This window comes from Eptesicus fuscus, chromosome 25, assembly GCF_027574615.1.
Source record: "Eptesicus fuscus isolate TK198812 chromosome 25, DD_ASM_mEF_20220401, whole genome shotgun sequence".
NCBI classification, from domain to species: domain Eukaryota; kingdom Metazoa; phylum Chordata; class Mammalia; order Chiroptera; family Vespertilionidae; genus Eptesicus; species Eptesicus fuscus.
In genome coordinates this window covers 10,805,540-10,820,783 of record NC_072497.1, presented here as the reverse complement: position 1 = coordinate 10,820,783, position 15,244 = coordinate 10,805,540, and the positions used below count along the sequence as shown (strand labels likewise).

The 15,244-nt window shown below is 54.4% G+C and overlaps 2 protein-coding genes across 3 annotated transcripts in view; both read left to right on the top strand.

Moving 5' to 3' along the window:
- Positions 1-4,448, top strand: part of CERS3 (ceramide synthase 3) — a 62,863-nt gene extending 58,415 nt beyond the window's left edge. For both annotated transcript variants that reach the window (XM_054713366.1, XM_028135751.2), the window contains one exon: positions 2,308-4,448. In XM_054713366.1, the coding sequence (XP_054569341.1) occupies positions 2,308-2,472 (165 nt within the window). In that variant the 3' untranslated portion in view covers positions 2,473-4,448. The remainder of the gene's footprint in view (positions 1-2,307) is intronic.
- Positions 4,449-11,957: 7,509 nt separating this feature from the next.
- Positions 11,958-15,244, top strand: part of ADAMTS17 (ADAM metallopeptidase with thrombospondin type 1 motif 17) — an 87,960-nt gene continuing 84,673 nt past the window's right edge. Inside the window, exons 1-2 of the mRNA XM_054713343.1 lie at positions 11,958-12,036; positions 12,462-12,835. Of these exons, the coding sequence (XP_054569318.1) occupies positions 11,958-12,036; positions 12,462-12,835 (453 nt within the window). The remainder of the gene's footprint in view (positions 12,037-12,461; positions 12,836-15,244) is intronic.

Here is a 15,244-nt window from a genome sequence, read left to right as displayed (position 1 = left end):
GGGTCGTGACTTTGACATGCTTGTGCTAGAGGCTCTAGGGGAGAATCTGTGCTTTGCCTCTTCCAACTTCTAGTGACTGTCAGCCTTGGCCTGTAGCCACGTCTCTGCCTCTGTCTTTGTATTTCTTCTCTCTGTGTCAGACCTTGCTCTGCCTCTCTTACAAATACACTGTAATGGCACTTAGGACCCATCTGGATAAACCCGACAATCTTCTCATCCCAAGATCCTTTACTTAACCACATCTGCAGGCTTTACCATAGAAGGTAACAGTCAAAGTTCCGGGAACTAGGACCTAATGTTTTTGAGGACATTTTTCAGCATACTACAGTAGTGTTTAGAAATCAAAAGAGTGTGTGTGTGTGTGTGTGTGTGTGTGTGTGTGTGAGAGAGAGAGAGAGAGAGCGAGCGAGAGAGAGAGAGAGAGAGAGAGAGAGAAAATTTGTGTTGCCCTCATATCTTGCAGGCTTAGTGCTAAACTTACTTATTAATTCTCGGAGTGTTTTGAAAGATTCTTTGGGATTTTCTCCATAGATCATCATGTCATCTGCAAGCAGGAGCACTTTCTTCCCAATCTGTTTGGCCTTTGTTTCCTTTTTGCCTTATCACATTGACTAAGATTTCTGATACAGTGTTGAACAGCAGTGGTGAAAGTGGACATCCTTGCCTTGTGCCTAATCTTAGGGGGAAAGCATTCAGTCATTCACCATTAAGTAGGGGTTAGCTTCTATTCCTTGCTGAGCTTTTTGTTTTTATCATGAATGAATGTTGAATTTTATCAAATAATCATCTATTTTTCCTTCTTTAGATTGCTAATATAATAGATTACATGCATTCATTTCCAGATGTTGAACCAGCCTTGCATTACTAGGACAAATCCTACTTCATTGTGTATTATTATTTTTATACTTTCCTGGTTTTGATTTGGAATACTTGGTTGAGGACTTTCATATTTATGTTTGTTAGAGATATTGGTCTCTAGATGTCTTTTCTTATATGGTCTTTGGTTTTGGTATCAGGGTAATTCCGGCCTCATAAAAAGTTGGTAAGTTTCCCCTCTTCTATTTTATGGAAGACATTGTGGAGACTTGGTATTATTTCTTCTGTATATGTTTCATAGAACTTGCCAGTGATACCATCTGGACCTGATGATAATTCTTTTTCAGAAAAATTTAAACTACAAATTTCAGTTCTTTCATAGTCACCTCCATCTCCGGGCTGCCTAGACCAGTTTGGGTGAATTTTGGTGTTTGTAGTTTTGGGGGAATTGGTCTACTAGTACCTACCTAAGTGGTGCGATAGGTATCTGTGGAGCGGTTCATGGCATTCTGTTACTAATCTCGGGGTACCTGCAATGTTGACAGGCATTGCTCCTTCCTGTTTTCTGATAATTTGTGTCTTCTCTTTGCTTTGACAACCTTGCTAGTGATTTATCCGGTTTATGGATATTTTCAAAGAACCAGATTTTGGTTTTATTGCTTTTCTGTATTTTTTTTTATTGTTTCTGCTTTCATTGATTTTTTTACATTATTTTCTTCCTTTTGCTTGCTTTGGACCTATTTTCTTTTTTTCTAGTATTTTAAGGTGGAAGCTCAAAATTATTTAACAATAAGCTTAAATTATTTATTTGTGAATAAATTATTTCTTCTTCTTTTCGAATATAAACATTTAATGCTATGAAATTTCTTGTAAGTACTGCTTTAGTTATATCCCACCAACATTGAAATACTGTGTTTTCACTTTAGTTCAAAATATTTTCTAATGTTTCTTGAAATGTACTCTGTGATTCATTGATTATTTGTGTGTTAATTTCCAAGATTTTGAGATTTTTCCATTATATATTTTTTAAATATATTTTTATTGATTTCAGAGAGGAAGAGAGAGATAGAAACATCAATGATGAGAGGGAATCATTGACTGGCTGCCTCCTGCACGCCCCCTACTGGGGATCGAGCTGCAACCCAGGCATGTGCCCTTGACCAGAATCAAACCCAGGACCCTGAGTCCGCAGACCAGCGCTCTGTACACTGAGCCATACCGGCCAGGGCTTTCCTGTTCTATTTTTGACATTGTCTTCTGTGTAATTCCATCATGACCTAAAGCATCCTTCGCCCGTGTCAGTTCTTTAAGTTTCTTGAGGTTTGCTTTGTGCTCATGCCCTGTTCTGCCCCAGTGAGTGTTTACTTGTTTGGATGGGGGTTTTCTTTGACGGGGGCCATAGCTCTGAACTGGGCCCACTTACCTGCTCATTCATTCATTCAAGACCGGCTGGCCAGCTGTCACTCACAGTCCATTCTCTCCTTTGTCCAGAACATCCAGGATGTGAGGAGTGATGACGAGGAGGAGTACGAAGAGGAGGGAGAGGAAGAGGAAGAGGGGAAGGAAGAAGCCCCCAAAGACAAAGAGAAAGACTGTTTGAAGAACGGACTCGGGCCCGACCGGAGCCTCCTTCCCAATGGTCACCATGGCCGTTAGCGGGAAGCCCACGTGGGTCCGCGGGCCAGTGTGGCCAGGGCCGCAGAAGCCAGGCTGCCCTCCATCACTGCAACCCAGGACTCACAGGGACCCCAGGTCCGCCCTCCCTCTCCCCCACGCCCCCTTCAGATGTATTTAAGAAAAACGTTGTCGGGTTGTGTTAAAATGTTAAATATAAGCGTTCCCATGGGTTTACTGCAGGTAGGACCAGACCGGTCAGAGACTCACAGATCTCTCCAGGGAGCCGTGTCGGTTCTCCTTGTCGTTCCTTGGAGATGGTGGCACTTCAGGAGCTCCCTTTGCTGCGGGCGTTGCACCGCCCGCCTTGCCCATCCCTAGCGAGTGCAGCAGCGCTGTTAACCCGCTTCCTCCGATGGGCTCGGCCACAGAGAGAGCTCCTTGCCCCAGAGCGACTGAGAGGTAGCGATGGGACAGGGGCTTGTTTTAAACCTCCCAAGCCTGTTGCTCTGTCTGTCCAAGGGGAAGAATACCTGACCCGCCTACCTCACAGGCTCGGAGGAAGGATCCAATGACAGAAGGCAACTCTGGGGTTATTGTCACTCAACCTCGTCCCCTGCAATTCCAGCTCCCTTTGGGAGAGAGAACCTGGCTAAGCTGGGCATTGCATGGGCCTGAAGGAGAGACACTGTCTTAAAACATCCCCATTCAGCCTGCCTGGAGACATCTGGAAATGCAAATGCCCAGAAGGCCCTTTCCATTTTACCCTGAAACTATTTATTTGTTAGCTTCCCAAGGGTAGTTTCCGAATTCCCTGGGAATTCTCCTCCCTCAGGCCCAATGGCCACAGGGAGGGAGTTGGGTCCCATCCCATCGTCTTGCGTTGTGCTGGTCTGTCCTCCTTTTCTTCTCTGAAAGGCCAGCAGAGCTACCCAGCAGGCCCGGGGGTCCACCTGGGGGCCTTGGGGGAGTGGGACTGGTCAGGTTGCTCCCTGAGCCACTATCACCGGGAAACCGGAGCCTCTGGGCATGATATGCGTGTGAGCTCCTGACCCAGAGGAAACCTTAGACCCGGGAGGAGGGTGCTGCCCATTCATCTCCCCTGTCACCAGCCAGACTGCCAAGTAGCAACACAGAGCCAGAGGCAGCCTGGCCGACACCCCAGACGGCCAAGCGCAGGTGCTCGCGTCAGCCACAGCTCCCGGGCCACCTGCGTGTCTGGGAGGACGGAGGGCCGGGGCTCCGGGGCTGCGCTCGGGCCCACGGGGACATGTCTCCTGAGCCCAGCATGCAGGGCAGGCCCGGGGCGTTAGGTGTCTGCTGGCTGAGGAGAGGCCACTCCCAGCAGAAGGAAAACCAGGCACCATGTGCACCCCTCCCACCCCCGTCTCTCGGACGCTTTGGTCACTCTGTGCACCTTCGTCTCATTTCACTCAGGGCCCGTATTTAAGCCAAGGGACAGCTAGGACCGTGGGCACCGGTCACGCGTCCACACAGGCCCCGCCGACTGGGCTGCGGCCCCGGAGCAGGACGGCTCTGTGCGCAGGACAGGTACCTGAACGTGCGTTTTACTTAAAAGATGTTTTTTTGTTGTTGTCTTTTTTTTTTTTTTTTAATTTAGTTCTTTTTAACTAAAAAGATGTTTTTAAAACCTTCAGGTTAAACCGAAACCAAAACCGTTCAGAATTCTTCCCCCAATGGAATCTCCTTTTGAGAACTCCCTAGGACAGTAGAACAGCATGTGGCACGTGTTCTCTGCACAGCCACGTTGGCCACTGCGAGTCCAGTGCGTTGTCCCCATAATGTTACGTTATAACCCGAAGTGCCCGCACCCTCCCAAGGGCACCGCTGTGGAACTATTATTACTATTACATTATTGTTGTTTTGGTGGAAGAAGAGCACGCTGAGATAGAGTTTTTTAATGTTTTTCGTTGGCAGAGTATTTGTTCTTTGATTTATTTTGGCGTTGTCTCTGTACCAAGTATCTTCTCGCTTACGGTAAAGAATTGTTTATTGGCTGCTCTCCCCTCCAGTTCTCCTGTTCTTGTTGGAATGGTGAAGGTAGAATCCATGTGCCAGTTTCTGCCATCTCTGACAGCTGGGGCCCTAACCTGCCTCTCGGGTAGATACGCTGTGGGCGTGTGTGGGGCTGGTTTTAGAGCAACCGCTCTACCTACAGGAAACAAGGGCTCGGGCTGTGCCAGGTGACGTCATAAAAATGCAGCCACCGTGCCCCAAGGTGACTGTCATGGAAATGACAACAGCGCAACCAAGACAGGGTCCGGCACACCCTGCTCGGCTTCTCAGAGCTGGTGACTGGTCTCACCTGGTGTGGAACCATCTAGGTCCTCTGGACTCTAGAGACGCCCTGGCAGGAAGCAGAGGCCACAGAGCCACGTTAGGACAGTGGGGCTGCTGGCCGTGGGGTACCGACACCGGACAAGAGGTGGCAGGTTGGTCTTGACCGGGGTGAGCCTCGGCTCTGCACAGTGTAGACAGACAGACACCTACAGGCTGGGGCCTCACGAGGTCCTGGCAGCAGGGCCCTGGGGCAGAGGCACTCTGGGGGCTCAGGGAGGGCTCGGGGCCTGGAGGTGTTTTCTCAGCACCTTTTCTCACCGCCTCTCAGGGGCGGAGGGGAAATCGGGTCCATCAGCATTCCCTGTGACCTACGCACGCCTTGCCTGGTGCCCGCTGCACATTTCCATCCAATGCTTTGGGGTGAGAAACAGAAATCTGCATGTCAGCCGCGTCTGGGTGCTTCTGAAGAGCAGTGAGGTTCTGGGGGGGCCCCCACCCCCCACCCACTTCGTTCCTACCAGCAGTTTCACATGCTGCTAGATGGGGACATGCCCTGACACGGGCTAGTCAACCCCAAATCCGTCACACAGATAAAGCAGACGTTGGGCGGATAGCAGGAGAATAAAAGCTAGCGCCTTTGACGTCCTCGCCTTTCTCAGATTGTTGGTGCTGTTTGACCACAGCCTTTCCCTTTTCCTAAAAACTTTTAATACCAAAAATACCTTTAAAAGAGCCCATACCCTCATTGTGTCAATATATTGGAAGGTGTAAGTAAAATGTATACGTTCCTAGCAAAATGCAACTTGTCAAATGGGCACACGAGGAAATAGCTACCTAAATAGTCGTCTGTATAAGACAAAATTAAATCTGAAATTATAAAATTCACACACAACCCCACAAAGCAGTCCTTAGGCCCAGATGGGAATTCTTCCAATATTTCAGAAAGAATTTACACAAGCGTTACGCCAACTTTTCCAGAGACCAAAGGAAGGATCACATCCACACTTGTTTTATAAGACCAGCACAATCTGGACACTAAAATCTGACAAGAATATTAGAAAAAAACAAAAAACGAACAATTACAGGCTGTCACTCATGAACATAGGCACAAAATCCCTAAACCAAAGCTGATCAGTGATTCTCTCTCATCACGGATGTTTCTATCTCTCCGCCTCCCTTCCTCTCTGAACGCAATAAAAAATATAGTAAAAAACAAAAATAAATACATGAAGAGGCCCTTTGCCCAGTTGCCAAACTCTTGGTCCTTGCAAATAAAACCTTCCACCAGGGGGCCCTCAAGCTCTGGTGAAGGAGAAGAGGGGGCAAGGACAAAATCCACTAGTGGTTAAAGGGGGAGAGGGTCCTGGCCAGTGTGGCTCAGAGGTCGAGCATCTGCCTATGAACCAGGAGGTCACGGTTTGATTCCCTGTCAGGGCACATGTCTGGGTTTTGGGCTGGATCTCTAGTAGGGGGCGTGCAAGAGGCAGCCAATCCATGATTCTCTCCCATCATTAATGTTTCTATCTCTCTCTCTCTCTCCCTCTCCCTTCCTCTCTGAAAACAATAAAAATATAGAAGAAAAAAGAGAAAAATAAAATAAAAAAGCTCAAAACCTTGGAACAATTGAATAAGCCAAGTCAAATTATGGGCTTTGGGTCCAGGAGGCACGTCCAAGAACACAGCGGTCAGTGTGGTCACTCTGATTGGAGCTTCTCAGGAACACATCTGGCCTGTGGCCACTGTGGGGGCGTCTGTGGGCTCCTGCAGGGGCCGGCTCAGCCTCCCAGCACCCAAGGCGGCCCCTAACCGCAGGGCACACAGCCCAGGCCTGGGAGTCAGAGAGTGTGTGTGACAGAGAGGGACTGCAAGCACGCTTGGGACCGGGAGGGAGGGAGAGCAGCATAGAGAGAGAGGGAGAGAGAGAGAGAGAGAGAGAGAGAGAGAGAGAGGTGGGCTAGGGTGTGAAGGAGCCAACAGAAGGCGGAGAGCCCTTGAGAGCCAGCAGGTGTCCGAGCAGGGTGGGCAGAGGTCCCCTCTCCCTTCTCTTCCCCAGGCTCCTCCTAACTCTCCCCCACCCCGCCCTCTGCACGGCCCCTCCATCCCTACCAGCCTCCACCTCTCCTCTTGCCCCCACTTCCTTGACCCCCCCCCCCCCCACTTCTTCTCAGGGCGGAACTTGACCTCAGCTGGCTGTGCTGGTGGCTCCTCCCACCTGCCCATCTGAAGAACCCCATGTGCCTCTGGCCGCCGGCCCGCCCGCCCGCCCGCCCGTTTGACCTCTGCTTTGGTTCCCGGGACCTTGTTTTATCATCACAAAGTGTTTCCAGGCTGAAAAGGGTGGGACCTGCCCATGCCTCAGAGCAAGCGCCAGCACCAGCCAAGTTCACGGCCTGCCCCCTCTTGCCTCCCTCACCCCCCCTTCTCGCTCCCCAGCACCCCGCAGGCAACCCCAATAGCCGCGGCCTTGGCTCTCAGTGGAGAGGCTGCTTCAGGTGGTCCTGGGAGGTGAGCTTCCTGTGCTCAGGACCTGGAGAAGCCAACAGGGCGAGCCAGGCAGGAGGGTGGCAGAGAGATGAGCAAACGGAGGGGGTGCAGGCAGAGCCCCCCTCCCCTCCCCGCGCCCCAGCGTGTGGGTGGGACCCCCGGGGAAGGGTGCAGGGCCGCCCAGCCTCCTCTCCGGCCTGCCTCAGGACAGGGAGGAAGAGGAAGGCGAGGGTAAGGGACACCACACCTGGCTGGAAGGCCGCGGCTCTGAGCAGGGGCTTGGCATCCGTCTCGCCTTCAGGCTCACGTGCAGTCTTGTGAAACCCTAGCGCTTGACCCAAATCCCACGACCCACCCCACCTGCAGCAGGGGCCGGAGGGTCCCCGGGGAGAAATAAAGCGAGGAAACCGTGAAATCAGGTCCAACGGAAAAAAAAGAGAGAGAGAGGGCTGGATTCCCCCCTTCTGTTCTTGGCAACCACTTCCAGAAGGCTCCGGGGAAGGGGAATTTGATAACCAGGCAACTACACCCTTAGATAGCCCGGCGTCTGGCCCTTAGCCAGGGGCACGTCTGCAGCGGAACGGGAGAGTCATTTCTACAAAATGCATTTGTCTTTCAGCTCTAAGTGTCTGTCTGTCCCCACACCCCTCTCCCTCAGACCCTTTCTCTCCTTCCTCCCTCCAGCTTTCTCTTGCACTCCTTCCCCGCCCTCCCCCAAGGATGGGTCTTTAGTGGGACTTAGACCCGATCACACTGCCTGGTACCCTCACGGGCCACCCAGAACCCTCTTTTCTTCTCTTCCATTATTTTCCTCTTAATCCCTCGCCTTCCACTCCCGGAGAGGGGAAGGCAGTCTATATGTTCAACGTATGTCTTCCTTGTCCACGTTCTGCTTCGAAATACAGTGTCGTTTTGCGCTTTCATTACATAAACATAGTGTCAAGTGATTCACATTTTCAATTCAACACCGCCTTCGCCACAGCTTCAGGGAGAGCTAGCTGACACGCACTGGGTGACACGGGCCCGTGTCTGAAGAGCACTGCTGGGGAAGTTCTGACACGGGCGCACTCACTAAGCGATCGCAGCGATCAACACATTCATCAGCCCCCGGCGTCGCCTCCTGTCCCTTGGCCATCCCTTCAGCTTGTTAATACTGTGAGCTGCAATGACTGAGTTTTTTTAAAAAAATACATATTTATTGATTTCAGAGAGAGGAAGGGAGAGGGAGAGAGAGAAACATCAATCACTCAACCAGTTTGAGCCATCACCATCGGCATTTCCTAAAATCAAATATAGATCTGGGTCAGTTCCCTTCTTCTGCCCGTCCTCATGTTAAATCCGAGCCTCGTTCATCAGACCAGCTGCTTTCCTGGAGCAAAGAGAAGAACAGGGAGAGAAGGAGGGACTGTGGGAACCGGCGAGGGGAGGAATCTGGCTGAGCAGGGCCAGGTGTGCCGCTGAGTGACAGAACATATATTGCTTTGCTCCGTCGTCTGTGAGGGAGGGGAGTTGGCTGTTGGGATGCCGCTCTGTGCTCATGCCTCCCACTCTCGCCCTTGTCGCGCTAATTTAGAAAAAAGGGAGCGCAAGGCTCTCCCACAGCTGCTCTCCCACAGCTGCCGATCCCCGCAGGCCATGCCCCCCACCAGTGCACGAATCCGTGCACTGGGCCTCTGGTCTATTATAAATATTAAAATTATTTTAAAATCAATGTTTTAAGGAGCAGGGCTAGTAACTTGGACTTGTTCCGCAATATCGCTACCAGGGCCTGGTTGGGTGAGCCGAAATTTCCAGACAGTGGCGATTCCCAGAGTCAGGCAGGAATGGCCTGGGTGGCTAGGGCACCCCTTCACCGTGAGGCAGACCCAGGAAGTGGGGAGGTGCGTGCAGACCCCACAGGGAGAGGTGGGCAGGAGGCACCCTGGGGATGAGGATACTGGCCAAGCAGTTGCATTTTGGGCCGGGCTCCAGGCTCTACAGGGAAAGAGTGAAATATAAATCAGGGGGAAAAATTTAAAAGCTACCCCCCCCCCAAAAAAAAATTGAAAAAGAACCCAGGCCTTTGGAGCTGAGAGCAAGCCTGTGCTTGCATTTCCCACCCATCTGGCTGTAGATGGAAGGTGGGACTGATGCCAGACGCCCCCTGCTGGAGGGTATGGGGCATCTCATGGGCTCCTAGGAGGAGGGGTGGGCCATGGCTCAAGGACCAAGTGAATTTAGACTCAAAGAGGTTGTCACGGGATTCCCCTCTGACACCCTCTCTCCTCACCTCCCGCCCTGGCCAATGGCTGGGCAGCGGGTTCTGGAAGGCAATGGTTTCCTTTTCACGAGGGACTCTGCCCACATAGGCTTCGCCACTGGGTTGCCATGGCTACTGGTTTCCACCAAAGTAGATGCTGGTGCTGCTGAGGGAGGGATGGGTGGCTCAAGGACCAAGTGAATTTAGTCTCAAAGAGTTTGTCACGGGAATCCCCTCTTGCACCCTCTTCCCCTCACCCCCCTCCCTGGCCAATGTCTAGTCAGTTGGTTCTGGAAGGATCATGGGTCTTCTCCCACCCACACATGGATGGAGCATGCACAAGGGTCTAGGCGCCTGCCCCCAGCTCACCAGCTCAAGAAAGGCCCAAGTCAGGGGGGACTAACGAGGGTCAAGTTTGGGCTGAGAGCCCATAGTCCTCTTAATACTGCCCAGGGGTCATCTGCTTTCAGTAGCCATAGTAACAGGCATGGTGATGGCTGCCGGCACCCAAACATGACTGTCGGGCATGAAGTGTCCAAGAGAGGCACGTGACCGACCTGCTGGTGTCTGTTCCAGCAGCGTGATGGGAAAGCTCTCCGCCCACCAGAAGAGAGTTGTTCACAAAACGCAGGTGGATACTCCACAGTGTGGAGGAGCTGTTTTGACCCAGAGCCAACCAAGGCCAGCTGCCCGCATGTCACACTCAGGCCTCTGCTGCCACCTGTAGGGCTTCGGTGGGCTTGCGTGCCTTGTGTTCATCTCCCCCTGACCCCTGACTCTTCCATCTGTGAAATGGGTTTAAGCCCTGCCCTTCCAAAAAATTAAGACAAGGCTATTTGTGTGTGTAAACATGAAATGAGATTATGGCAAATAGTGATTTTTTTAGAAAATATGCTTTTACTAGAGGCCCGGTGCACGAATTCGTGCACAGGTGGGGTCCAGCTGGTCCGCCCCAATTGGGGCCAATTGGGCCAGGCCGGCTGGCGGGAGGGGCCTTGGGTGGTTGGCCAGCCAGCCCCACCCCCTGGTCGAACTCCTGGTTGAACTCCTGGTCAAGGGGACAATTTGCATATTAGCCTTTTATTATATAGGATTGACTTTAGAGAGGAAGGGAGAGGGAGAGAGAGAAACACCAATGATGAGAGAGCATCATCCATCGGCTACCTCCTGCACGCCCCCTACTGGGGATCGAGCCTGCAACCGGGGGCATGTGCCCTGACTGGGAATGGAACTGTGACCTCATCGGTCGATGCTCCACCACTGAGCCACGGTGGCTGGGTGCAACTTGATTTAAAAAAAAAAAAAGTTTTGTCAACTAGTCTTGGATGTCTCTCCATGTGATTATAAACACCAAATTACTACATTTTCGTTTATTGATGCCTGGTGTTCTGTTAGCCATGTATCTGATGATGGACATACAGGTTTTTGCAGGGTTTTTTTTTTTTGCTCTGAATAGTGTGCTGTGGTGACCATTCTTGTCCTTGTGCCATTGTTTCTCCATGGTAGGTAACCAGATGGGAATTACAGAGTTGCTGGGTGCATGCATTTTAAATTTTACTACCGGTTGCCCAGTTATTCTTTATAGTGGCTGCGCCAGTTTTCACTCCCAGCCATGGGCACAAGAGTGTCCTCTCCAGTGTCTGATATTTCCCAGCTCTCTAGTTTCGCACAGTCTAGTTGCTCTCTAGTTGCTGCTTTAGTCTGCCTGCGTCTGTTAGGTTGACAGTGACTCCTTCAGGCTGACTTCAGCGGCGTAAGTCATGGTTCCCCTGGCTGCTCCACCAGGCCTTTGAGCTGGCTCTTTGGCCAACAAAAGCTGCACCAAAAAGGTCATCATGACACTTCTCCATCTGTATGAGGGTGTGACCATACCTGTTCCGCTGGCTTCTGTGAGGATAAAGACAGCAGGTTGTGTGAAGGGTCTGGATAAATTCTGCTATGTTGGATGTAGCCGGCAGTCAGGTGCAAACAGAGGTGTGCAAGCAAGTGCCCAGCGGCAAACATCCAGATGCAGCGAGAATGCGCTTTTAGGGATGGCACAGTTGGCCAGGACGATTTCCAGCCTGTCTTCTTGTGCAGCTGGGGCGGCAGGATCAGGGATTTTAAACATGAGGAGAAACTCTCAAGATTAGAGACTTGCCCATGGTGGTCCCTCAAGGTGTCCCCTCCTGGGTCCTCCGGGGTCGCGCGCCACCTGGCGTCCGGTCTCCGCCACTGCCCAGAAACCACGTGTAAGAAAGTGCTTACAACCTAACAACACACCCTGGTTTTCACCCGTCCTAGCCAATAGGCGAGGGGGAGGCGGGGCAGGGGAAAGCAAGCGCCCAATCACCTCCTGCTCTCCGAGGAGAGGGCGGGGCTTGGGGTTTACCACGTTGGGTTTGTCCGCAGCGCTAATTACTTTTTCCAGAGGCAGGAGGAGGGTTTCACTCCGGCTGGCGCCGCCGCCTCGCGCGCTCCTGCTCTGCCGCGACCATCCGGGGGGCTGCTCCTCCCCAGTACCATGTGTGACGGCGCCCTGCTGCCTCCCCTCGCCCTGCCCTTGCTGCTGCTGCTGGTTTGGGGACTGGACCCGGGCACAGGTAGCGCCCCCTCTCCCGCCGCCCTTCTTCGCCGGTGCCTCTCGCGACCCCCTTGCTTCTGCCCTCCCGAGGCAGCCAGGCGGCCCGCGCCCGCCCGTGCAGCGCTGCTCGGGCGCCGATCGGCTGACAGCGCCCTGGCCGACGAGGCGCAGGCCGCAGCCGCAGCCGCAGGATGGGGTTCCGAGCCGGGCGGCCGCACGGGGGACCTTCGGCGGGTGGTCGGGCCCGGGCGGAGGCGCTGGCGGGCACGGAGGCGCCGAGGCGAGGGCCGGGCAGAGCGCGCCCGCTCGGGGTCGCGCTGTCCGGGTGCTGTCTGGACCCTTGCGCGACGGGCGGCCGGCGGGAGGGCCGGCGGGAGGGCGGGAGGGCCGGCAGGAGGGCGGGTGGGCCCCGCCGCGCTGACACGTCTCCTCTCTCCCCTTCAGCTGTCGGCGACGGGGCGGCCGACGTGGAAGTGGTGCTTCCGAGGCGGGTGCGCCCGGACGACGTGCACCTGCCGCCGCTGCTGCCCGGGGTCCCCGGGCCCCGACGGCGGCGGCGCCCCCGCGCACCCCCAGCCGTCCCCCGCCCCCCGCCCGGCGAGCGCGCGCTGCTGCTGCACCTGCCGGCCTTCGGGCGCGACCTGTACCTGCAGCTGCGCCGCGACCTGCGCTTCCTGTCCGGCGGCTTCGAGGTGGAGGAGGCCGGCGAGGCCTGGCGCCGGGGACGCCCCGCCGAGCTGTGCTTCTACTCCGGCCGCGTGCTGGGCCACCCCGGCTCCCTGGTCTCCATCAGCACCTGCGGCGCCGCAGGCGGCCTGGTACTGCCCGCGCCCCCTCCTCCGGGTCTGCCCCTCAGTCTGTCGCGGCGCAGGGGGTGGTCCCCCAGGAGGGCTGGGCTTCGGCTGGGGTGCCTTGGTGGGAGCTTAAGCCTCCAGGGGCTGCTCTACCGCAGACAGAGGGGGATATGTCTCAGCCCGTCAGGCCCCCCAGACAGAGAGGCGCACTCTCTCTCTCCCCCCTCTCTTGGCCCAGGTGTAGAGCGTGTGCACTTCATGGGGAACACCTGTTGGCGTTCGTCTCCCCTCTTCTTGGCTGTGGGGATGGGGTGGTGGGCATTCATTCCCCTCCCTTCTGTCCTTTGAGACCTCTGTCCATGGAAAAGGGAGTTTGGGGGGCTCCCCCTCCCAGGCCACTAACCCACTCTGATTAGTTGTGAACCAGGAGGGAGAGGACAAGTAGGCGATTGTGGGGCACCCACCCTGAGCCAGGCCCGAGGAGTGCTGACCTTGGATAGAAGGTTCTCCCTGTCTCCAAAAGTCCCCAGCTGTGGCCATAGCTCTTCCTCTGTCCTAAGACCCTGCCCCCTGCCATGCAGGCACCCGTGGTCCGTGCACCTGCCTGGACCCCCAGTGGTCACTCCGCCCGGCCAGGTGCTTCCCAGCTCCTCCTCGGGCCCGAGGAGCGCAGGCTGCCCCCAGCAAGCCTGGCAGAGGCGCAGGGCCTGAGCCACACAGCTGCTTCTCTGTCTACTGCCATGCCTGGCTGTCTGCGAAGCAGTTTCTTGTTTTTATCTACTTATTTTTTTAAATATATTTTTATGGAGTTCAGAGAGGAAGGGAGAGGGGGAAGAGAGAGAGAGAGAAACATCAATGATGAGAGAGAATCATCCATCGCCTGCCTCCTGCACGCCCCCTGCTGGGGATCGAGCCCATAAAGCCGGGCCTGAGCCCTGACCGGGAATCGAACAGTTCACAGGGTGATGCTCAACCACCTCCGGGCGGGGAACCAGTTTCTGACATCGCTGTGTGTCTGCCCTTCCCAGGCACAAGGAACTGCTTGCCCCACCTCGAGCTTATCTGGCTGCAGCTTCTAGAATTCCTTCGCCCTTCCTCACGCCGCAACAAAGCCAGACGGCCTGGGGTCCAGGTTCCTAGGAAAATTCTGTTTTCTTCTGAGCGATGGAGGGGACCCCCGGGGAAATGTCCTAGGCCTGGCACTCGCCAGCGCCCCAGTCCGGACGTTTCTGTGTCCTGCTCGGAATGTGATCTCCTTTCACTCAGCCAGGAGAAATCGATTTCTTTGGTGAAACCAGGAAAACGGGCCATAGGCGGCGGGGGCAGAGAACGTGGGCTGTGGGCGAGGAGGGTTAAGTCGGAGCGAGAAAGGCCCCGATCGCGGTAGGACCGGGGTCAAGGCCGGATCACGTTCTGGGAGGGACTGGAAGGCCCACATCATTTTGGCTGTTGTTGCCAAAGTGTTTAAAGTCTAGGTCACATCCCTGTACTGTACATGGAAACATCTGAATCCCATTTGCTGCGGTTTAGTGAGTTTCTGTAGAGGTCAGAGTTTAGACTTCTCGGTGTAAAGTTTCCAGCGAGTAGCTAGCTCTCTGCGGAGGAGCCGGGGGTGGAAATCTGGATCGCATCGGTTTAAATCCCCACCGAGCGAGCGAGCGAGCGAGCGAGCGAGCGCTGGGCCCTCTGCAGATGGCATCTGAGCCATGAGAGTTCATGTCAGTCCTCCAGGCTTTCGGGGCTGCCCTTCCCTCCGGCGCCATGTGAGGGCGCTGTGCTTTAGATAAAGGAACAGGGCCAACAGGCTGAGCTGGGCCCTGCCAGCGGCGGGTGGACCTCGTAGACTAGAGATTCTAAATTCCTGCCCAAGCCGTCGCTTCTGTTGTTTAGTCTGCCCTGTTCCTCCCGGCCCTGGGAGCTGGATGCTGGGCCCTCCTTCCTTAAGTGCACTCTGGCCGGAGGCAGGCAGGACAGACGGCCTGGGGACTTGGAGGGGACAGACAGCCTGAGGACTTGGTTTACAAGGTGGTCGGGAACGCGCGGAGAAGAGAAAGAAGCGGGGAGTAGGCTGACCAGGTTTGCATGGCGCTCCGTGCTTGAGACAGTTCAGGGGGGAGGGCACCTGAGAGTCCCCCTTGACCGCGGTGGAAGCACTGGGAGGTGGAGAGCTGGCGTGTGCGCGTGTGTGCGTGGCATGTGTGAGGACAGGCGTGGCTCCAAGGCGTGGGGGACCGGCAATGCCACGGAGATAAATTCTGGTGGCCGTAGAACTGGAGGTAGGGCAGGGGTGGCCCACTCAACCTGTAAAAGGCTGAACAGGAACTATTTTAGGGATTGGGGGGACCCTTTTAGCAAGAAAGCAGCCACAGAGGGTAAATAAACAAATGGACATTCAATAAAACTTTATTGAACCATGTTGCGTATCAAGGAAAT